Source organism: Atractosteus spatula, chromosome 2 (genome assembly GCF_055471065.1).
Source record: "Atractosteus spatula isolate fAtrSpa1 chromosome 2, fAtrSpa1.hap1, whole genome shotgun sequence".
Classification (NCBI taxonomy): domain Eukaryota; kingdom Metazoa; phylum Chordata; class Actinopteri; order Semionotiformes; family Lepisosteidae; genus Atractosteus; species Atractosteus spatula.
Window position 1 is genome coordinate 61,067,406 of NC_142707.1, and position 25,949 is coordinate 61,093,354.

The 25,949-nt window shown below is 37.5% G+C and overlaps 1 protein-coding gene across 1 annotated transcript; it reads right to left on the minus strand.

Moving 5' to 3' along the window:
• Window positions 1–1,884: 1,884 nt before the first annotated feature.
• On the minus strand, window positions 1,885–24,798 carry LOC148840000 (tyrosine-protein kinase Src42A). Its single transcript, XM_088938361.1, has 9 exons — window positions 24,466–24,798; window positions 17,101–17,222; window positions 15,423–15,583; window positions 11,249–11,408; window positions 7,311–7,463; window positions 5,696–5,751; window positions 4,711–4,864; window positions 4,038–4,169; window positions 1,885–2,723 (listed from the first exon to the last, which is right to left on the minus strand). Exons 1-9 carry the CDS (start codon window positions 24,759–24,761, stop codon window positions 2,518–2,520), a joined length of 1,440 nt encoding a protein of 479 aa, XP_088794487.1. The 5' UTR covers window positions 24,762–24,798; the 3' UTR covers window positions 1,885–2,517.
• Window positions 24,799–25,949: the final 1,151 nt, after the last annotated feature.

Sequence of the window (25,949 nt, forward strand, 5' to 3'; positions counted from 1 at the left end):
TCTTATATACACAAATTGTACAGTATTTCATATCCTCAGCTTTCACAAAGTTTGCCTATTTTTCACATTCATTGGGTGCTAAACTCTAAGAAAATGTTGCCTATCAATGTTATATCATTCCAACATTAAATGAAAATGAATGAATACAGACCTGAAGACAGGATCTCCCATTAAATGATCTTTCAGCTTTGACAATCTGTTAGTTTTAAGGATTCTGCAACAATCAAACAATATAAATTTCCAGATTGTTTTATTGAATTTTCACAGCTGAGATTAAAAGAGAAACATTAGTCAATAAACAATTTAGCTACGGTATATTCTGTTTTGGGAGGTTCATCCATGTGCAAATGAAATTAAGACTCTAGAAACAGCAGTGCAAGGATCTCAACTCATTAAAAAGGGGTGTGTTTATACAGTATCTAAGTATTTAGTGTAGTGGCAAGGCTTATTAATAATACAGGAATTAAGTTTGCTGCTCCCTTGCCAGTCTCTCTCTCCCTCATCTCAGTGGTGCACGACACAGAGAGGCCATTCCATGTGGTTCAGATTTAAGGTGTTTTTCTGTCTGATAGAGTTTCCTGATAAGGAACAACTCCCAGGGCTGAGATTCTCCAGCCACCCTAACGAATGGTCATCTCTGGTGCCTATCTGTCTGGAAGATTCCAAAGGAGAGGCTCATCACAAAGTGTTTACAACCCTAAGGTCACAAAGCATTGTTACTCATCCTCCACATTGACCAGCCAATCAGGAACTGGTAGGGCAGGGTAACCCTATGTGGGTCTCGAATGGCCGCGGAACTTTCAACCAATGAACGACCGTAGATCTTCCAGATAAAAGAGGCAGCACAGGGCCCAGGAGGGGCCCCTCCAGGACATTCTCAGATTCAACTCGGACAATCACGTGACAGCCAGTGTGCCAATGGACAGTGTGTCCAAGTGCCAGGACTTTACTTGGTTCTAAGAGTCGAGACCAGAGGTCGCCCGCATGTAGCCAAAGGATCTGCCTGAGGTTAGCCCAGCAGCAAGCCTCGTGAACCGCCGGTAACCACCGTGAATGCTCGCCTGATCAACAAGTGAACTACGGTCGGAACTGTCGACAGCTGAATCTCAGGATTCAGGACTAGCGCTACACTGGGAACGAACTGGTCTTCTTCCCGTCTAAGGAGTGTGATTTGCTTGGCCCCACAGTCACTTTTCATGTGCACAAACTCTATAAATTTAGCCAGGACTAACTAGCCGGTCTTCAGAGAGTCACTGCCAGCGCGACACAGCAGGAACCTCTCCATGATTCTCTCACACCTCCAGCCGCACCAGGACTGCCTGGCACTGAGCCAGAGGATTCCGATTGGACGCAACAAGAGCCTGTTACTGTTCCTTTGTGTCCGCGGGAGATTTGAATCCACATAAATTGGATGAGTATTCAACATTCTACATTGCAGCTCGAGAATTCAATTGTTACCTCAATCCCAGTTGATGTCAATTTAATTCTTATGAGTGATGTACCTGCTTTTGAGTATCTAGTGTAGAAGTTGTAATCAAAGCTCATTAACGAAATGGTATAAATGAATGGTATACTGAATGTATGTGTCTCTTGGTAACTCTTCAAGATTGAATATACCTTTTGTATTCTGCTAACCCTCACTATAAGATCTGTTATGTGCCTATGCATGCATGTATTCTCGTGTATTAGAATCCATGTGTGTGCGTTGCTGAGTTGTTCTGCAAGGTTGATTTTTTAATAGCCATCGAAGAATCATTTTGTGATTTACTGCTACAATTAATAATTGTTCCAGTAAATGCACAAAACCCCTACAGTAGCATGATATTGGTGAGTCTGTAAGGTAGAAAATTTACAGTATGCATTACTTTACTACTAAATGCCAGCTTTCAGAGGAAATAAGTAATATTTATTTTCATGACTAAATTAGACATTATTCCCAATGTAAATGTTGCCAAAAGTTTAATTTAAGCAGTTAGCTTCTTCAAGCTTCCACTTGATAATCAATGTTTCTGATACTGGTTATTTAAGGTAGTTTTGACCACAAAGAGTTTACTTTTTTTCCCAAATATATGATTCATCCTTCACATTTGATGTTGATACAGTTAAATATTATTGAAGCCAATGGAAGCTTGATATGCTTAAAATCATTATGCTATTATGCTTTTTTATTTTTTCATATTCAGTTTTGATGAAGGGATTCTGCGGTCACAATTCTCTTTTCTTAACGTGGATTTCTTAATGGATCTTCAGCCTTTTCCTGACACTTTGCTATAAGATCATGTCACAAGATGTGTTTATAAACTTTGTACCTTTGCATCTGAAGTTCCTTCATTATAATAAATATTTTTATAATGGGAACTAACACGGACTTCTGCATAGGAGCAATATAGACAATAACAAAAAAATACTGAATTTATATCACGTTTTGTACCAAAATAAAGTGTTGATCTCAGTATTCTGTGGTGCGGTTTCCAGAGGTAGAGTATTGGATGTGGAGCAGTCAATTGCTGGAGTTCATTATTTTATTGCTGGGAAGGTCTCCTCTATTTGTGACTCAATGAGCGATGTCAGCATTGCCTGCAGTTCCAGAAACCCTGGTCTTTCGGAGAAATCAGTTCTCCAGCACAGCCTCATGATCTCATACAGAGCTTGATGGCAGCCTTCTGGTATTGGCATCAGATTGCCTTGCAGTATATATCTGATACACGATTTGTTGTCCATCCCTGTTCAGTGAAAAAAAAGTAAATAGAAATATAATTACTTGGGACACATATGTTTCTTTCTGTTCAAGGATGTAATTCAGAAAGATATAAAATACAGCTCCAATTAACTTTTGTTTTCTTCCACTCATGGGAATCTATTAGGCTCATACTTAACATACTGTTTATGACTGTGATATAGAGTGTGATAGAAGTTTAAGGAATTGTTAAATTGTGGTTTTATGGTTTAGTCAGAATTTATCCATCCATCCATTTTCTAAGTTCTTCACCCAGTTCAGGGTTGTGGGAGAGCAGCAGGCGCAAGGTGGGGCACACCCTGGACAGGACACCAGGACACACACAGACACAAACAAAGACACAGACACACTCACACCAGGGCCAATTTTCCTAGAATCCCATTAGCCTACCAGTGTACTTCTGGACTGTAGGAGGAAACCAGAGCACCCAGAAGAAACACACACAAACACAGTGAGAACATACAGTACAAACTCCACATAGATAGCACCCCAGGTCTGGAACTGAACCCAGAGCCACAGCACTGCAAGGCTGAAATGCTAACCACTGCGCCACAGTGTCACCATAATCAAAATTTAATTGTTATTTAATTATTGAAATAATAAAATATTCTAGAAGACAGAAACATTTGCTATAGGAATTTTTTTGAAAAAAGGAATCCAATCGTTAGGAATCGTGACAGACACAAGGTCTTATGACTTGATTGCCCAACATATTGAGTTTTCATGATTCTGGGTTTTTCCCTTTTAATGAAACAAATCATTCCTGTAGGTAACAATTTTAGTGTGGTATTCAGTTGCTGTAAAGCATTTTTAATAAAAAATGATCCAAAAATAATTTTTAAATAATCGAGAAACATTTATTCATCGACTTGTGTTGTTTAATAAATATTTTATGTTGTAGGGGATAAATTCAGTTTTTGCTGTGCAGGCAGGCATTTAATGGTAACACTGTTATGGGAAGTGTAACAATCACTTTTACATCTACAGAGGACATTTCAACAATGTTGTTCATTCTTAAAAAGTCTAAAAATGAGCTTAAGAAAGGAAAAATCCTGATTATGTTATTGTCTTATAATTATATTTATAGTTAGAAAAGGTAGAAAATGCAGTTTTCACATAGGGACTTTTCCGAATTTGAATTAAATAGAACAGAACACAGTGCTCAGGTCAGGGTGCTCAATTAGGATGGAACAAACTGTCACTCTGTTGTTAAATTGAGTTAAACAATTGATAAAAATACCTAAATAAATTAAATCAAGAATAAAAAGGGTTGAGCAGCGGCCCAAAATGTGCACAATACCTGGATATGGCTCCTCGCCGTAAGTTACAATTTCCGTTAAGAGAATCCCAAAGGACCAGACATCAGATTTAAATGTATATTCTCTTTCTAAGAAAATCTCAGGAGCCATCCATTTCACAGGAATTTTCAGATCTGGGGCGGGAAAGAGTCTTAGCTTCATTTTTCAACACGCAACAAAAGTTTTCAACACAATCTTCATGTAAAGAGATGTTAAGTTTATTTTAAAAATAATATCTGAATTATTTTGTGTATTTTTAAAGATGAGATTAGGTTTTTACTTACAGTACACACATAATTGCACATATACTTAACATTCATATTTCAAAGCTACATTTCAAAGTTACCTTTTATTCTTGTTTTTACCTCAGTTAATAAAAAAACCCCAAAGTGGTCAAAACATCTCCATTCTTCCCTTCTAAACTAAAATAATTAAAAGCATGAATAATTTCGCAGCTAATGGGCATTTTTTTAATGGAACTTTCCTTTAACACTAAGTGACTAAATTCTATAACACATGAAACTTCTTTTTCCTTAATGGCAGCAATGCACTTCCATACAGTAGTTCCATACTAGTTATTGAAATGCTACACAAAAAAAACAGTTAATGTACTATCAATGCCCAAAGCAACTGTCACTGTTTTGTGCGTATAGACAAAAAGAACAGATTCAATACCCATCTCCTTCCTTTTTTCCTCGGCGAAAGTAAATTGGGCTAGTCCAAAATCAGCAATCTTGCAAGATTTCATTTCACTGAGTAGAATGTTATCTGCTCTCAGGTCTCTGTGGATAATCTTTTGTGATTGCAGGTAAGCCATGCCTTCGGTAATCTGGAAGGGAAAGAATTAAAATGAAGAGAAAATAAAATTGAGCAATTGCTAATATTGCCAAAACTAAAAATCATTACAGAATGATAAAACTGTTAATTTCTGGGATGTGGATGGAGATGTGGATGAAGTGTTAAGTGAACCCATTCTCATTTACTGTATATAATCAGTCTTACACCACAGGCTTCTGAGAATGTCCATTAGCATTTTCTTTATAACACCCAACAGTCTCTATATCATGAGATTCTGTTTTTACATTGTAGTTTCATTTCCTTACATTCTATTTTCAGTAGAACACATTATTAAAGCATGCTGTTCTTTTTTTCAGCCTGCTCAGCTACAGTAGTGTTATGGTGTGGGATATACTAGGAAAAAAAATCAAATATATCAGCTTTTAGCTTAGGTGTCAGTGCTTCTCTGTTCATATCCAGATTTTGTAAATATTCAGGAAATAATGTCATTAACATCAGTAAATATTTGCATGAACCTTTATATAATCATTTACATAAATCAGCATGTATGAAGACTTGTTTAAAATAACAATGTTAAAATTTGATGTGCTGTAGCTTTTTCACTATGAAATTTCTGTGATTTATTTCTAGTTTTTTTATTTTTTGTGTTTATTTCTTCACATGGACCTAAACAATGTGCAACCTGAAGAATTACTTACATGTCAATTTCAAAACTTGAGTTTTAAATGATTTGCCTCTTTTTAGCTCAGGGTCAGGTTTGTTACTGCTACTGTAAGACTTTCATTTCTTGGTTTAAGTTCTTTATGCTGTTGTAGGATATGAGTCATAAAGATATTTTACTTCTTCTGAAATATATACAAACCTGTACAGCAAAGTCTATCATGAGAGAGTACTCAATGTCTCTCTGTTCTCTGTGGCCTAAACAACAGAGGGGAAAAAAGGCATTAGGATTTTTAATTTAGATATGTTTAAATAGTAAAAATTTGAAGTATGTTATTTTGTATACATATACTGTCTATTAAGGAGTATATTTGTGTAGGGTGGGCAGCACAGTGGTGCTTGGGCTGTGGGTTCAATTCTACATGTGGGCTGTTTTACTGTATATGGAGACCCACTTTATCCTTCACAGAAGGCAAAACCCACCTAGGTGGTGATTGGCAGGCATTATGTAGCAATATGTACTGTAACATTTCAGCAAAGTAGATTAGATTTAGAAGTAACGGATTGCTGGGAACTTTAGGTATGCCAGATTGTGCAGGACAAGACATTTTAGCCAGAATGTTAGAGTTCATTTCCAAACAGAACATTGATTTAATGGAAATACTAAAGAATGGTATCTCCTATAGAACAGTGCCCCTACTTAAGGTTAAGACTTTTTAGCCTTTGCAAGATTAACCTCTAAGTTGCAAGGAATACAGACATTAATGTGGGCAATGGTTTTTGTCCCTCTATATTGTGCATTTACAGTACATCAGGGGGGTAGCTGTGTCAGCATGCATAGGCTGCAAAGGAACAAGTAATAGTTTTATTCCATGCTGTATTTCTTTTCTTCATCATTCCAGCTACGGAGCCTTCTCAAGAAGAATGTTTTCTATCTTCTCTTTTCAGCATGTAATAAACCTATTACTTGTTCATTCACAGTACATGCATATTTGTGGTATTTGTATATAATTTGGTTATGAATCAAGCAGTTTTTGTGAAATTAAATTTCTGAACACACACTTAATGTGAAAGAAAGAAGAGCTAACTAAATACATTCTAGGGCTTAAGGGAATGTCCTACACTGACAGGCAAGAAGAACTGAACGTTTTTTAGACCTGAACTGAGAGGACTATACAGGAATCTGATACAACCATTCAAAATTTTCAAAATCTTTGACAGAGTCAACTTAGTGGACTTCTTCTGAATGAAGAATGAAACATAAACTAGAGCCACAAGTGGAAACCATAGAAGTCCTTTTAAAACCTAGAACAGAAGACATGTCTTAACCAACATTTTGTGGAACAATGGAACAAGATACTTAGCTATTCTGATGAAGTATAGTACCCTGTTTCTTTGAAAAAAACAACAACTGAATTAGATCCTTGGATAAAATAAAATCCTCAAAGGGCCAAATTATTTCCTCTTGTTTGTAATCTTTGTATTTTTTTATGTAAAAAAGCAACACAGAGTATTTGAATACAAGCACCATTAACCCAGCCAAGACCGAAGACTTTAGCAGGCGGGGAGAAACTGGTTACAGATTAAAGTCCACATTAACACAGGAAGAACATGCAACATTCACACAGAGTTTGGTCCAGTCTAGAAGCAAATCAAAGACCAAGCAGTTTTGAAGATCTAACCACCACTTCATAGTAGATGGATAAATATTGAGGTGTCCTGAGACATTTGTACTATTAATACAATATTTAGACTAAAATAACTAAACTAAAACAACTGGAGTGAAATAAAGACAAAGCAACAATTAAGAACTTTACACTGTAAGTATTTTGATAAGCTCCCGTTCTTCATGAGTTCTGTGACAATACAGAACGGTTCATCTTTGGTGCACACAGCACAGAGTTTCAGGAGCCTTTCGTGATTCAGATTCTTCATGATCATCACCTCATTCAGGATATCTGACTTCACCACTGTAAGACAAGAGATGAATTTAGTAGGAAATCTTCTGCATATGGTTTATGATGGATGGTTTGTGAATGAATCGTCTGGGAATCGTCTTGATCTTCCAAGAGATAAACTTTCCATTGGAACCCACTTTTCTGACCACCTTATCTGCACAAACTTCTTGTTCACAGTTCTCTTAACTTCCCACAGCAGCTATCCACACTGGGCACATTCCCCTGCAGCAGAATCTGCTGCATCACCGGCAAATATAAGTACAGTGTATGTCCAATACCACACACATTCAGTGCCCCTCTGGACAATTTTGTGCCACCCAGATAACATGTAATTCCAACAGCCTCATTTGCTGCATTTCATGTAGAAATGGCCCAGGCATTTAATATTGGTGAGACAGGAAGAAGAGTGGCAAACCATTTCAGGGAATCCAAACAGAAGGACAGAAGATCCAAAACGATAGTTCCCCATTTCACCTAAAACAGCCACAATCTTTCTGACCGCGTCCTCACACAGTAGTTTCAGAACTCCGATTGCAGAAAGACATCCAAAACCAAAATTATCCTTAAATTTGGATCACATCTCTCCTTCTAAACCCTCTCCATTCATTTTCAGATATTTCAGTTTTCCACATGTCTCCTCCAGTTTTCCATTAGGTTGTGCACTAATTCTCATCTGCATTATGCCCGTTTCCCCCTACTCCCCTCCCCTTCTTACCTGCTCTGTCTTTTGCTTTCCTATGCCTTTATGTTACTTTCCTACTCTCCCTCACACCTGAAGAAGGCTTCACAACAAAAACAGGGTTTCTTTTTTTAACATTTCAGCACGGAATGAAAATCTACCTGTTCTAATTGAATAGTTGGCACCCAGAGGGAGATTCCACATGAGAGAGGAATAGACACAATGGGCACTGTGTGGAGCAGGCCACTCCCCTGGATTAATTAGAAGGTGTATAACAGCAACCAGCGAGTGCTCAGAACTCTAGCTGTGCTATCTAGACTCCCTCTACTCACATCTTTTGGGAGATATGCTTAGTCTTCCAGGTGCTAAAGCACTATATCAACCATATTCCCTTGTAGCCCATTCAGAATCAGAATCGGAAACTTTATTAGCCACGAACAAGATATACAAGGAATTTCTCTTGGTGCAGGTGTCGACATAAATTCCAATAACATATAAGTAACAAAAAAGAAATATACAAACAAGGTTTGGTGATATGTACAATTTAAAAGTATGTACAGTTGAGTAATAAAATGTACAGTGAATACTGTGTATATTTACAGAAAGTATCGGTAGCATGTGGCGTTAAATGAAAACGTACAACTGATCACAGAGGACGGATGAGAGAAATGTCCTTGTTTGTAAGAGTTATGGCCTGAGGGAAGAAGCTGTGCAGGTGTCAGTTAGTCCTGGTTTTTAGGGCTCTCACTCTTGGTTTCTGCTGAGAGGCAAAATGCTGGAAGAGAGAGTGCCCGGGGTGTGAGGGGTCAGCCATGATTTTCCCCGCCCTCCTTCTTATCTTAGACGAGTATAGATCTGTGAGGGGGGGGGGAGCTGGCAGCCGAAGATTTTCTCTGCACATCGCACAATGCGCTGTAATTTCCGCTTTGAGTACGATGATTCAAAGCCAAACCAAACAGAAATAGAGGATGCAATGACTGATTCTATTATGGCTGTGTAGAATTGGACCAGCAGTGCTTGTGACAGCCCAAATTTCTTAAGCTGTCTCAAAAAATGCATGCACTGTTGGGCCTTCTTGGTTATTGTGGTGATGGTCCTGACCCATTTAAGGTCCTGTTGGATGACAGTTCCTAAAAATTTGTAAGACTGTGCTCTGCTTACCGTGAAACCATGTATTTACAAAGGAAGGAGAGGGGTGGGCTTCTTTCTGAAATCAATGACCATCTCCACAGTTTTTTGCGTATTCAGCTCCAAGTTGTTCACTCCACACCATGACACCAGGCGGTTTACTTCCTCCCGATATGTGGATTCATCACTGTTTGTGATAAGACCAACCAGGGTGGTGTCATCCGCAAACTTGAGAAGTTTGACAGATTCGCTGTTAGATGTCCAGTCATTGGTGTGAAGTGAGTAGAGCATGGGAGAAAGCACACAGCCCTGTGGAGTGCTAGTATTGAGAAGGACAGGGTCCGAAATGTGGTCGTTGACCCTGACGTACTGTTTTCTATTGGTTAAAAAGTCATGGATCCAGTGGCAGACAGGATGGGGGAACATTGAGCTGCCTCACTTTATCCAGAAGTAGATCAGGGATGATAGTGTTGAAAGCAGAGCCAGTGTCTACAAACAAAATACGGGCATAAGAGTAAGAGCTGTCCAGGTGCTGCAGGATGTAATGCAGAGCCAAATTGATGGCATCGTCAACAGACCTGTATGCAAACTGCAGTGAGTCCTGTAAGGAATTAGTCATGATTTTGAGGTGATGCAGAATGAGTCTCTCAAAGCACTTCATGACGACAGAGGATAAGGCAACTGGTCTGTAGTCATTCAGGCAGGAGATCTCCTATTTTTTGGGAACCGGAATGATAATGGAGGTTTTGAAACAAGCACGCACCGCGCACTGGGCCAGGGACTGATTGAAAAGATCAGCAAAGATGGAAGATAGCTGTTCCGCACAGTGGCTGAGTTCTGCTGGTGAAACATGAAGCCTTCCTAATCTTCTATTTCTTAAAAATGCAGCTAACTTGATGCTCAGTAATGGTGATGGGAGGCTCTGGGGGGAGGGAGAATTGGCGGGGGTGAAAGGAAGAGAATGAGGTGTAAAAGGTGTCGCAGACTGACTGTGGCTAGGCTGGGGGGAGGGGGGTGAAGTGGAGATCCTTTGACTCTCAAATCTTGAATAGAAAATGTTCTGTTCATTTCAGTGTAGTGGGCTACTACATAGCCCACCTCACCAGAATTTGTAGAGCTGAAACTGCATTTTCTCAAGCTTCTCACAATCCTATAAACCTGTAAGTCAGTTCCACCCATTATGAAGCAAGACCATCCTCTGAGACTTTCTCTTTCTTTCCTCTCATACTGAAGCCCAGACACACTCTAGAAACACTTTTCATCGTGATGGTTCTTAGAAAAATTATTAATTAGTCAAGGGGAGTAGCCAGTTCCACACACAGCCTTCTTGCTCATGTGGAATCTCATTCTGTCTGAGTGCTAATTATTCATGTAGCCCGGGTGTGCCCCATTTTCAATGAGGTGTTTCTTATTAATAGATGGAATTGTCTCACAGGCCTTACATATTTAAAGAAGGAATATAAGAAAAGTTGCAGCTCACATTGTATAGTTATGTATATGCATTCAGTGGTCGTTACTTTGCCATATTTTTTAAGCAAGCAAAAACATATTTTATTACATACACCATAAATGCCATAGTTAAACAACATTGCCTGTTTTTTTTCAAATGTGTGTAGATTATAGACACAAAATTATCAGATCAAAGACTTACAGTATTCATTGATCTAGGTCAAAGTTATTTAAAGCAGATTTTTTAGATTGTGCACATTGCATTGCATCCTGTCAGCCACAGTGCTTGCATATACTGTAAAAAGGAGGGGGGAGGCCATCCTTCTCCAGTTCCTGGAATTTCAGGAAACCTTGAAACCACAGGGCAAACGTCTGTAGATTTTGTAGCAACATACTACTGATCTTATCTGCATTAACTGTGATCCCAATGTCTGCTCCTGACTGCCTTTGTTGTTTATACATACTGTTAAGGTATCATATCTGCCCAACAGAGTGATTACTGATGGACAGAAATCTCTCTGAATCGGCCACAAGGTCTTACCCGTGAGCTCTTTGATGGCCACAGGAATCATGTTGTTCCAGAGACCTTCCCAGACTTCTCCGAATTCCCCCTTCCCCAGCAGCTTCACCTTCTTTAACGAGCTTCTCTCCACCTCCCACTCTGATGCGTAGGACAATGTGGGGATGGATGGTGTGTCTAGCTAGACAATTTCATTAAAAAACAAAAAAGAAAAACATTAAAACATATTGGATTAGCAGAAGGTGGGCAATTACAGTTTCAAACTTGTACTGTAGCTAGACTGAACTGGAGATAAATGTATTTCTTTTCTTCATCATTTTATTGAACTGCAAAAGCTTTTATTTAGGGTGATACACGAGTTAACACATAAACTGTATGTACAGTACATACTGTACTGTATAAATTGTATGAAAACATAAATATTTATATGTAAAGCTCTTGTAAAGCTTTAAGTAAGAAAATCACAGAAATGGAGTTTGATATATCAATGGAAAAGTGTAATAAAAATATATATTAAATATATATACTGTATATAAAATATATAACAAGTTGGTACAGTAGCTGTGTCAGCATGTGTAGGCTGCAAAGGAACAAGTTAAGGTTTATTCCACGCTGAAAAGAGAAGAAAAGAAACACAACGTTTCAGCTCTGGAGCCTTCTTCGGGTGTGGCATTATTGAGAGCCCCAGACCGTTAGACCAAGTAAATGCAAATGGTAAAATAAAAGGAAAAAATAATTTAAGATGAGACACGGGTACTGTACTGTCTACCCCATAAATTTTCTTTTCTTTTTTTATTTTTCTTTAACTGCGAAAACACGGTGCACCTAAGGCTCAAATCGCAAGCCTCACTGCTTTGAAGAGGTCTGGACACATTTAGCATTCAACGTGTAACAATCAAATGTAACGATTAGCAGAACATTTGTGAAAATCTGCTTTGAAGAGACTCATAGATGTGAGGTGCTGTCTAATTAGAGAGCAGATTGCCCTTTGAGGGGATGATGAAAGCAGCAGCACAGAGATTACACTTAGTGTGCGCACCCAATGGACTGATTTATGATTTAACAACTTTATTCATTTTTAAATGATGCAGTAAAACTGCCAGAATAGGCAACACTGTCATACCATTTTGTGATAAAAAAAAACATTTTTCCAGATTCAAATACTAAAACAAATACCTCTAATGAAATAATTAAAAATGCAAAGGTTACTGGGGTGGCATTGCTGCCTCACAGTGCTGGGGCTTGGGTTCAGTTTCCGGGGTGCTATCTGCATGGAGTTTGCATGGAGCTCTCCCCATTGTTAGCACAAATTTCCCCTGGCTGCTTTGGTTCCTCCCACAGTCTGAAGACATACTTGTACGTTAATTGGCTTCTGGGAAAACTGGCCATGGTATGAGTGTGTACGTGTTTGTGTCCGTGTGTGCCCTGTGATGGACTGGCATCACATCCAAGGTGTACCCTGCCTTGCGCCCGTTCCTTTGCTGGGATAGGCATGACCCCGAATGGGATAAAGTGATTAGAAAATGGATGGATCCAAGTTTTAAGAGGGATACAATATCATGAAAGAGGAATGGGTATTCTGCCTTTACAATCTTGTTATGTTAGTTAGAGCAAATAATGTGAAAACCTTTTTTTGAAAGAAGCTAATATTACTTCAACAGCATTGATTTCAACAACACAGCTGGGCGGCTTGTTCCCGATTCCCATGTCACTTGTGTACAAGAAGTGCCTTCAGTGTTAAATGCTCTATCCCTTAGTTTGTGCATGTGTCTTCTGGTTTGGGTTTCAGTTGGCCCTGAGGAAGTTTATTGGGTTAATGTGAGAAGTATTGAATCTCTCCCACCCTCCCTACTATTGCACCAAGAATGGCTTCTTTTGGATGAATCAACTGAACATTGGTCCTAGAACCTAGGGACTGCCATAGATTGATCGTATCCTTCTCTGCCTTCCTATCCCTAAACTATGAAGGGAAAGGCTCTACTTTGTTCTGAAAAGCTAAAGCACAAAGGTAATGCCTGCAAAATAATTATTATTCAGAAAATAATAATGTTCTTTGGGCTGTGTGCTTCCCTGCAATTATGAGGTTTTCCCGTGTAAATATGCAAGCAGCCATATCACCCTGCAACTTGCATCTGACAACCCACTGAAGCTAAGCAGGTGTGAGCCTTGTCAGTATCTGAATGGGAGACCTCCTGGGAAAAACTAATGTTGCACTAAGGTGTTAGTGGGGCCAGCAGGGGGTGCTCACCCTGCAGTCTATGTGGGTCCTTATGCCCCAGTATAGTGCTGGGGACACTATACTGTAAAAGGGCACTGTTCTTCGGATGAGACATAAAAATGAGGTCCTGATTCTCTGTGGTCATTAAAAATCCCAAGACATTTCTTGAAAAGAGTAGGGGTTTAATCCTGGTGTCCTGGCCAAATTTCCCCTTGGCCTTTACCAATTATGGCCTCCTAATAATCCCTATCTATGAATTGGCTTCATCACTCTGTTCTCCTACCCACTGATAGCGGTAGCGGTGAGTGCTCTGGTGCACTTTGAGTGGAGTGGAGTGTCCAGAAAAGTGCTACTGTAAGTATAAGCAATTATTATGATTGAAATACAGTTTTTTTATATATTTTAATCAAGGACATTCCTTTTATTTCTGTTAATTCCATGTGTGTCCTTTACCTGAAAATTATTTGAACTTTTCTCTGTTCTTCTATAATCTGTTTTTAATATGAAGCATCTGGCAGCATGGAAAATCTGTATCCTGCATTCATGGAATCACTGGAGAAGAATCCTGCCTTATAATTGGGCACCACTAGTATAGGCTCTACACATAAAATCTACACATAAAACTTTCAGAAAAACCACATTCTCCTCATGTGGGTGCAGTTCCAGACACGTTTTTCAGTGACGTCAATGGCTTGATTAGAGAACTGGAGAATACAATGCTGGTAAGAGCTGACCAGACACAGAAAGGTCCACACCAACTGTATATCTTGTTTTAGATGTAGGCCAGTCTTTCTCCTTCTGGAGCTCAGGCGATACTGATGCATCAGCAGTCTTCACCAGCTACAGCTGATATTTCACAATACTAAACCTCAGTCTTTTGACAATTTCTGAACAGGAGTGCAGTGTTATATGTATTATCCTGCAGTGTTTGTTAATTCCATAATATGCTGCTTGTAATGAAACAAATGTATAACAAACGAAATAGTGCACAATTTAAAATTTAATAAAGGGTTCAATTACACCACTACTTAGGAAATCCAAGTCACATTTAGCTAATGGAATTGATCCCACATTGATAGATGCCACATGTGCTCACAATGATCCCCTTTACCAGTTTAGCTACACTTGCTTAAGTGCTCCTTAAACAAGTGTACTTCTACAAATCCTAAATACACCTTCAGCTCCTCATTGGTTTAACTAGAAAAGCTGCTCCCATATGTACTTGGTAGATCCCATATAATGCCATACAGAGTAAGTCATAATTATTTTGAGGCTGGGATATTTTGTTCCGGTTAATTGGATAAAAGATTTTTTTAGCTCTTCCTTTGTCTTCCCAGGCACTTTGTCAAAATCTATCTGAGTTATAGATATAAGCCTGAGGCTTGTAGTGACGATGAAGTGAGTGGCTTAACATTGTATACGTATTTCTGTTAAAGACCGTTATCTTCATTTCACCCCTGCTGGTAGATTGGTCCTAAACATTTCAGTTGATTGATAATAACCTATTGTGAAGGTGTAAAAATGAGAAAATTAATCATGGGCAGGTCTGCATTTAACAAAATAATTACTGTAAATCCCAAGATGCGAACACACGAATTACAGCAGCAAGTGTATATAATTGCTTAAATCAGAATGCATCAAAGTCAAGAACGTCACTGCATGGAATTTAAAATTTACACAAGACAGGAAAAAATGCATTCCATTTCCCTATGACTTCAAGGGAAGGGATCTATGAAGCCAATGCTTTATCAAAAGGTCAAGGAACAAGTAAAGGTTTATTCCATTCTGAAAAGAGAAGAAAAGAAACACAGCGTATCAACTGTGGAGCCTTCTTTGGGCTTATAACCTGGGTGAATATGTTTTGACAGTTAACAAGAGTGAATAACTCTTGCCGACTTAATATTCAAGAGAAACATTTGTGAAAGAAATTAGAAAAACATACTAATTGAATTGAAAACAAAGGTTTTTAATACTTACCATAACGCAAGGTTTTTGAAGTTTAGTGCACAGTCCATTTGCGTTTTCAGAATATGCTGCTACTAATTCTGAAAGATTCTTAAACTTCATCCCTTTAACCAGATAGCAGTCCCCATTGGATTCTAGAATTCTGTAATGTCTTGCGAAATTCCCATTCCTCACTGTAAAATGTTAAATAAAATTGGATGGAAATGCTTCAACAATAGCATTAAGAAAAAAAACCCCACAATGTTTCGGCTTTGGAGCCTTCTTCCGGTGTTGCCTGCACCCAAAGAACAAGTAATAGGTTTGTTCCATGCTGAAAAGAGAAGAAAGAAAACACAAATTTTCGGCTGTGGAGCCTTCTTCGGCTGTGGAAAAAACGTTGTGTTTTCTTTCTTCTCTTTTCAGCATGGAACAAACCTATTACTTGTTCCTTTGCAGCCTACGCATGCTGATGCAGCTACCCACCTGAACTATGTATATTGATACTATAGATAGATATTTTAAAGATACTATATTTATTATAAATATTATATTATTTATAATATGCCATAAGAGCATGTAATACCAGATTGACCAAATACCAGATTTAAGCATTGTTCAAATATACCTGCTATTTTAAACATTACGGTGCTGAGAAACCAATTGTAAACCCCTACTGTACAGTAGGTTCTTCCTTACAGAGCTGCTTCAGGTCGGGGACATCTGAGTATTTCCTTGCACAAACAGCTTGTTTCAAGTTGTTAGATAACATTTCTATTGGTTTTTGGCCTAGGTTTTGATTTGGGTAATGCAAAATACAAACATTCTTCTTTAGCCATTCCGTTATTTTTCTTTTTGTTTGTTCAGTATGTTTAAGACCATTATCTTGCTGCATGATCCACTGTCAGATCCTTCCTTATGACTTCATAGCTTAAGCATTCATTCACATTTACAAGGAACAAGGAAACATGAGAGGAAAATATAAAAAACTATTTTAAGCAACATATTTTTGAACAATTATTTATAGTTCTAAAGTTAAACCAGAACACATTTACTGAAGTCTTTAAACCACTGAATTTATTACACCACAAAGCTGACTTCAGTCTCATTAAAATGCTAAAGAATCAGCTTAACAGTGGAGAGAATAGAACAACCAGCATTTGTACAGTCTCACAAATTATTATCCAGTATCTGTGTTGATTAAAGATACTAAAACACTACTGCAGCTAGAAAGAGGGGATATCATCTAATATTTTTATTATTCCAGATACACCATACCAATTGTAATGACCTGTCTCTGCATACTGTGTACTGTACAGTACATGCTACTCTTTCTGCCTATACAGTATATACCGAGAGGCATTCAAAGAAGTTGAAACCAATAGCATCTGTTGCTTTTTAATTGGCACTAAGTGGTCTCTACCTCATTTTTCTACACAGGAAACATTAATGTTCTGTTTGTATGTATATCAAACAAAGCTGTTCTTAAAGGCATTGCGAATATTTCTGCCGTCATCACCCCACCCATCACAAATACTGTATGTCTTAGTCATGCTCTAAAGGAACTTCAACAATTTTCACTAATTATGTCATTAAGCTTCAGAAATATTACAAATGATCATAGAACAACCAAGCCATAGAATTCCATAGTGTTTTATCACACTTGAAATGTCCTGCTAAGGCAGACGATAGATACTGTAGGAGATCTGCTCACCTGTGAGAAAATAGTGCTGTTTTCTTGTATTTCTCCACACAAGAAAGGCTCCTTCACCATTTTCTTCTCTTAACAGGCATCGCTTAGCTTCCATGCACTTAGTAATGTTTTCAAAGTACCATCTGATAAAGAAAAGATGAAATGTTTAGCACATTGCATATATACAGTACAGTATGCTTCTAATTGTCAGTTGCAGGTTTATTTCATTTGTCTCTAAAATGTTACAATCAGGCATAGTTTGATCCTTATAAAAACTCTTTACATTTCCCATAGGAAAATTATCTATTGAAATTAAACTGTTGATAAAGAGTTATGTACTTTATGTATCTGTAAAAGATGCACTTTACAAGCACATTAGCTTTAACAAGAGTGGCGCTTGTACTGTAAACTACCATAATTTTCTTATATATACAACCATCCCTTGATTTATGAATGTAATTCAATCTTTGAAAAATGTTCATAAGGTGGAAATTCATAACTCAACAATGAAATTTCTATTATTTTACGTTAAACCTTTCAGTTACTGTAGCTCCTGAGGTTTAGAAAATCACCCAGCATTACTTGTTTGTACCTAACAGGGAGATGAAACATCAATATGAGGACACTTGTTAACTATAATTAATTGCAGTTAATTATACTATAGCATCTGTTTAAATACGCACGATACAGTGAAAATCTCTTCGTAATAAGTAAAAAAGAAGTGAAATGACATGCTATGTTATATCAAGCATTTGTAAACTGGCTATTCATATTTTGAGGAATGGGATCGGCAACACAACCTTAGCAGTACAATTGTTTTCCATTTTTGTCTTTTCAGTGCTTATGTCTCTCACTTAACATTATGTATTTACTGTATGCCACAGAATGATGAAGGTGGGTGTGGGGAAACAGGTTTTGGGCGCAATATTGACTTTAAGTATGCTTAAAATGACTAATATCTTTGTCCAGGTTGGTGTGTTTGTCTTTCTTATTTGTTATTCCTCCCAAAAACAGTAGGACATTTGGCAATGAACAAAGATTGAATGATAAATGAAAATTAGTTTTTAGTTACAGTGAACCCTGATGTTCACTCCACTCAAAGCTCTTTACAGGTAATGGGGACTCCCCTCCATCACTTCTAATGTGGAGCATCAACCTGGATGATGCGACAGCAGCCATAGTGCACATAGGACACTCACCACACATCAGCTATTAGTGGGGAGCAGAACAGAAGCCAATTCATAGATGTGTATGTGCTCTCTTATGAAGAACATAGTGATACGCTGAACATGTTAGAGGAATAAAAAGAACAATTATGTGCAGTACCTTATGTACCAATTATGTAACCTGTTGGGGGTGAAAAGGGGCCTAGCACCCTTAAAATTCACTGGTCCCCGCTTATACAGGTGTGTGGAGTAGAGAAAGTACTTCATACAGTCCTTCAATCAAGGGCACAACACTACTGTCTGCAGTAAGGTCTTGAACCCACCATTTGCTAGTTATGAATCCAGTGGTTAACTACATTATGCCACACCCTGTTAAATGATATTTCCATTTTCTAACCAATTTATCCAATGCAGGGTCATGGGGGAGCTGTCCCTGCAAGCAACAGGTGCAAAGCAGGAGTTAAATTAAAGTGTTAAAGCAGGAGCAGTCATCTGCTTTTCCAAAATAAAACAATATATATATATAGACTTTGGACCTTTACCTTTGTTTCAAATAAATAGCCAACATTTTTGCATCATACTGTAGATAGATATCAGCCTCACTGCTTACTCTTGTTTTACCCTGTTGTTTTACCATGTTTCCCCCTTTCATGCACTCTCCCAGTATCTTCCTTGGAGCTGTCTGATGAAATTCCATACTTAAGTCAGCAATGCCAATGGCTCATTATATTCTCTGCACAGTTATTAACATTTGGATCATTCTGATTTCCTTAATTCTCTCCTTAATTTTAATTAAATGTGCACAGTGTTAACAAGATTGTGTCCAGTATTTCTGTAGTTTGTCGTGATGTATCAAATTTCTGGTTTGGGGTCTGATATTATTTTTGTGCAAAAAAGATAATTCTACTCTAGGTCGGTTGTATGAATATATATGTTGCTTAAATCAATGTTCCCTTGTCTCTTTTGGTGCCAATTTGTGACTTTTATTCTCAGATGTACTGTGTAGAATACAATGCATGTTGAATTACAAGAGATGTACAGGTTATGTACATTTTTCAAATGTTTTTAATCAACTCTTGAATGTTGAATTTGAGCACTTCTAAGTGAAAGATGCTTAATTTCACTGCAAAAGAAATAAAAAACTAAAACATATTTATTTCATTAGTATTCGCCCCCTGAGGCAATACTTGGCACAATCACATTTGACAGCAATTGGATCAATTTCTGGACCAATCTCTGCCAACTCTGCTCCTTTAGATTTTAATTTTTACCAAATATTTTTATAAAACTGATTCAATTTCTGTCAAGTAAGTTGAGAATTGCTGCCAATTAGCAAGTTTCAAGTTTCATGTTTATTGTCTTAACACAGATTTTCTATCAGATTTAAGTTAGGACTTTGATTGGGTCAGTCAAGTACATTCACTTTTGTCCTCTTAAGCTGCTCCAGTGTAGCTCTGGTCTTGTGCATTGGGTCATTGTGAATTTTTAGCCAAGTTTTACATCTCCTATTATTTGCCTATGCTTTGCTCCACCCATATGACAGGATTCAAGATGTTAATCCCATAAGTAGATATGTTGTCATGTGTTGGGTTTGCTTCAGACATACAGTAGTACTAACATTAAGGCCATGAAGCGTTTTGTGTCTATAAATGCTTTAAAGTTCCAGTTGGAATATTAGATGTTTGTAATTTAGAAATAGTTTCCTTGCACAACTTTGTGAATTGGCCAAGACGTTTTTAACATTGTTGCTCATCTCAGGCCTTGACCTCTATAGCTCTTTTAAACTCACCACTGCCCTCATAGTAGCATGTCTAACTAGTGTCCTCTCAGCCCAGCTGCTTAGTTTGGAGAGACAGCCTGATTTAAGCAGTATCAGGGTCATAGGATACACCTTCCATTTCTTAGTGATTGATATTTCTTTATTTAGTGTTTTTATTTATTTTTTTCCCATGATATGTGCCTTTCTACAGCTTTGTGGTCATGAAAGATCTCACAGTTTAAATTCAATTACTCTTTGGACTTGCACAATCTGGTCTACCTAAAGTTCTCCCTTAATTCAGATCTGCTGAGTAGAGGGGCTGGTGGAGCATAATGGCTGCTATCAACTATTAAGCAGGAGGGAGCTGCTCTTCAGTGGTGTGTGAGATGGGGGTCCTCTTATGTGTAAAGCCCTTTTGAATCCTTTGAGTTTAAAGGAAAAGTTGCCCTCACAACACATTACATTATCATCTTGTTCATCTTTGTGTTCCAAGAATTTTTTTTCTGTCACTTATACTTAAAAATAAACTTAACAATAACCGTTATAGAACACAATGAGGTACAGATAAGAGCCACAAACAAATAAATATGAAATATTATAAAGTCGTCCTTTCTCATTACGTTTAGTACTGGCGTCTATGTAAACTTTTAATCCAAGTCAAAAACGTGTGATATATTGATGTCAAATGTATCTGGTACATTTCTGAACAGTGAAAAACACATCATATTACATCTAAAATTTAAAAACAGCCATCCCTGTCCAGGGCAAACTAATGAAAAGCCTCATGATGAAAAGACAAATCAGCTGACATACTTCATGAGAATGAAATAAAAACAAAAATAAATTATACTGATGACTCATAAAGTTGAAATTGGACACTGCTGTCAGCAAGCAACCTACTGTACTGTACATGTACAGTATTAAAATAAACCATAACAATACAAACATGACTGAACTTGAACATGACTGTTTAGCACTGAAAAACAAAATCCTACAAAAGTAGGGGTTTATAATAAGATGCTTCCTGCATTTGATCAAATAAGTATATCTAATCTAAATTAATAGGCTATCTTTTTTATCTTCTCAGATCTGAGATGACCTGTCTCTAGTACTACAGTGCAAAAAATGACCAAAAAATAATGTTACTATACTGGACATCAAAAAACCTTAGCACTTACAAAGTATCTAATTCTCTTATTTATAAATATATGTTCTTAATATCAAGAAAATGAGAAACCTTTTGAAGCAGCTGTAATAAGACTTTATTGAATAAATGTTATACTATAGCAGCATATTAAATTAAGAAATTATAAAACTCTATATTGTTTATAAAAAAAAAAACTTCTCAAAAAACTCAACTTATTAGCTGGTGCAAAATATTGCATACAGGTTAAACAATACAAACATTGGACATAAAATGTAAAACTATTTTTGAGGTGTAGACTTATGAAAAACATAAGCCTGGCATATGGCAAAAATTATGGTTTATATATTTAAAACTAGAATTTAAACTGAATAGTGTTGTATTGAAATTGTACAATATGCTAAGACGATTCTGTACAATATTGGTCACCATGTTTAAAAAATATTACTTCTCTGGAAGTTTAGAGAAGAGTATTTTGATATATTCAAAGGCTTAAAGGAATGTCCTACAATGACAGGTTAAAGGAAATTCTATTTATGCTATCTTTACTTTCTCTCCAGCAAACATTCTGTATGGACAAATGTGTTTGATGTTTGAAAAATGATGATTGTTTTTACCCAAAGGCTTGTGGGAGTACAGAACAAGCTACCCAATCATGTTGTTGAAGCTGATATTTTAGTTCATTTTAAGAAACAGCTCAATGAGATCCTTTACTGATCATCAGTCATGCTAGATGGTTGATGAGCAAACTCGATCATGACCTTTTCTTATGTTCTTATAATTGTTTAATTGAAAATAAAAAAATAAAATCTACTTGTTCTAGAATGACATTGCACTGAGCAAAGTCAAATTTGTCAAATGATTCATTAATCTATTTCCTGCAAAAAGCAAGGGTTAAATTTATTCAAATCTCTAAGTATTTCTTTAAATAAAATTTAACCACATTTTAACTATCTCTATATATCCTATAAATAAGTGTCCCTGTATAGAACAATATAGTGATTTCTGAACATTTTCTGTTTCCCTGGGATATAAGACCTGCAGTATCAGCATGCATCACCATGGTTAAAAAGCTCTCCAAAGACTGCAAATGGTCATTGACCTCCGCAAGATGGGGGGCGGCTGTGAAAGAAGCTAGAATAAAATGCCGAATGTACTACTTTCCTCTATAGTTTCCATTATTAAGAAATTTAAAGTTAATAATCTTGGAAGGAAAGATTTGTAGATCTCCGACATGGGCTGGCATCGTCAGGATACAAAGCTCCAAAAACAACGAGTCACGATCGTAATCCCTCCCCTTAAGGGCACTCTGGATCTTTCACATTTTAGTTGATTATGTGCACCTGCTTCCTATCCTGCCCCTCCTTATTTAAGCCAGACGCTCTCACTATTCTGGGCTCAGCATTGGAAGATGGACGCCCGGAAGCCTGCCTACCAGCGGGTCCTGGAGTGACGGTATAGTCTTCACCACGGCGTCCTGACCATCTGGGTCCGGGGCTCAGAGCGCCTGGCCCCGTTACCCCGTTTTTTTTCCCGTCCCTGCACCTTGTCTTGTTTTTGTCTTGGATGGATCACCCGGTACTGGACTTTTGGACTTCGCCCTGGATTACCAACTGGACTCCTCTGGACTTGTTCGCCATGGCCACACTCCCCCTGAGCACCAGAGCACAGTCGTCACGCCCCCTGTTTGCCAACCTGCCCAGTTCCTCGTGTTCGTTCACTTACTTCTGTATTATACCGTCTGCAAAGGGTCCTGACCTACGCATCGTTACAAGTATTGCCTGCATGAATGTCACAATCATGGTCAAGTTGCAAGGAACAAGGCTTTTGACTGATTAACTATCTACTGTACATGTGAATGAGAATTAGAAGAATATCTTATGATGGCATGAAAGGAAACTGAGCTTTTGTGCTCCTCTGCATTATACTGTTGTGGTGTGTAAAATGTGAAATACATGTTGATAAAACACTCATATCCACTGTGAAATATGATGGTGGGCTCTATTATGTTTTGGGCTTAGTTGATTAATGATTAGTCATTCCAGATTGAGAGGGTAGGAAAATAGTTCCCTAACCTTTCAAATATAGATATATAAATATCAAAGAACTGAGGTAGAAAGTGGAAACACACTTAACTAAGAAGAAAGTCCTACAGTGATTGTTTTTTTAAACAGTCATCAGCTTAGTGCTTGTTTTAGTTCTGCATCAAACGCCAATATCAGAAAAAAGCACAGAAAATATGCATCTTTAATTTGCCATGGATAGGTCAAACTTAAAGTGCTTCCTGCTGTTTATGTACAAATGGCTATTTGACCCATCTATGTCAAAACCAGAGTCAACCCCACATGGCTATCTTTGGGACATTTAAAAGTACTTAACCTACTTTGAATTCACCCATGGTCAAGAAATAAATGACACACCAGCACCTAAATGTATCATTTTTCTTGCATTGAAATATGTTTGTCCAGAAAATGGCCTAAATGAAACGATACTAAGATATTTGTCTTATTTGGGACACCCTTTGTTTGTTTTAGTAATTTATGTCTATCTGTGCTATTTCCATACTTTACTTCAAACAACTCATATGCCAAGATGTCTAACACCATTGTTTTGTTATTATTAGTGAGATTTAGATTATCTACATGTTCTTCTTTCATTTTATGCTGCACATATGATTATTTTAAACCTGCCCTGAAGTCAGAAGAAAACAACCTGACTTCCTTAAGAAGCAGATCTTGGAGAAACAGGAAGAACTCCTTTGAATTCCTAACATACCTCTCATCATAGTTTTAAAGAAAAAGTACAGACATGAGTACTGTGCCGTATATGTAGCATGCCTGGTGACCAAACATCAAAAATATATACTGTGTTTGTATAAAGATTTGATTAAATTTACATTAGCTCCTTGGAATTGTCCTATGTTTCAATAACCAGTTATTAAAAATAAATATTTCTTAATTTTTTCTTTTTGAAAAGTCCACACATTTCTATGGAAATAATCTGAAAACACAAGGACTTTGACTCTGAATTTTTATAAGTATCATTGACATAATGGTTGACACTAAATAAGAGTTTAGACGAAAAGCATGCCTCTATACAGTATAATATTTATCATACATACATGCAATGTTTATCTCAAATGATTACTACACATCTGTTGCAGGATGTTTCATATCAATTTCTGTCTTCAACTGTTTTCTGCTAAATGTTATTCCTACACTGCAATTTAGCCTCTTCTAGATACAGTAGGCAGATTGATGTGATTGAAGATAGAAATTAGACTTAAAAAAATCAGTTGTTTAAAATGGGATACTTACGGTGCAGCTTCAAGACTGTGCATAGGCCTGATAAGTTGTTTAGGGACATAGCCCTTTTCTTCTGTTACTTGACTGTATCTACCCGACTTTACAGTCAGTTTTCTCACGTAAACCCAATGCTCTGTCTCGTCGATGATTTCCAGTATGTCCCCTCGTTTGACAGTGAGGTCCATAGGAGTGCGAGGACTGTAGTCATAAATAGATTCATAAGCACTGTAAGGGTCAATGATTTCACTCTCTGCTCGTTTGTGGCAGCAAGAGCACTGGCACTGGTCACAGAAAGCAGCATTTCCCATTTTTGTTGTGTCTCCCGCCACCACCTCATACACTGAATGCCAGAGACACACACTGCTTTCCTTAGGACACAAAGGCAGAAGAAACAGGTTTTACTGGTTTTATAATGTTCATGGGTGTCTTCAGAACCTTCCCAGACTTCCAAACAACCATTGCTGCCCACAAACAGGACGTTCTGTTCAGAAATGTTCACTACGCTCACTATCAGTATAATACTGATTACCAACAGACTGCTGTACTTTCTGGTCACTGTGGTACGAGTTTAATATTTTAATAGCATTTGTACATTCTCAGTTGTTACAGCATTAGGATACTTGTAAACCCTGAATTTTGTTGTAAGGATGAATTACAGACCTGTAAATCAGCACTGCTGACCTCCTCAATGTAAGGTACTGTAAAAGTAAATTGCTACAGTACATATACTGTATCTATGTCCATATCTAAAGTTGAGGATTTCCACAGCTCATGAGGGCAGTACTGCAGCTAACCACACGGGGGAGCCAAGGAGCTGATTCACGAGGCATCCCTTTGGTTAGGTTAAATAATCACTTCTTATCCCTCTGCCACGACACATATTGTACTATAATAAGATTTTAGTCAGAAGTGTTTTAAAATATTTCCACTTCATCGTCAGTTGTTAAATAGAAAGTTAAAGAAAAGTTTAACTTTCTCAGCTCTGGTTCTTAAGGCTTAACTTGGCTCACAGAGTTCATTCTAAAGTTTGAAACATAAAATTAACGTTTCATGTGCTGTCTTCTAAATCAGATAAAGCTATTCCACACATGTTGTCTTCCATGCTAATTGCCCTTCAGAGATATACATTTATCTAAATGCAGCTTTCAAAAAGCTTTCAGATTTAATGCTGGCATTCCTCTACTCAAAAAAGAACTACAATTCTGCTCTGATTGGCTGTCCTGTACTGCTGTTTTCCTCAAAGTCGACTCCACAGCCAAACCAATACAGCCTTCCAATCAGCAGGTGTGTGACCAACCAATCCCACAACTCACCTCCTTAATCTGAGGGAAGTTTGAGGGGATACCTACTGTAAGAAAACAATATTTTGTATTCTATTTCCATTGAACCAATGAACACAATAATAATACAGACAATTGGCAACAAAATGAATAACCCTTGAAGTAAAAAAAAAAGCTTATTTTGTGAAAACAAATGTATGACAAAGGCCAGAATTG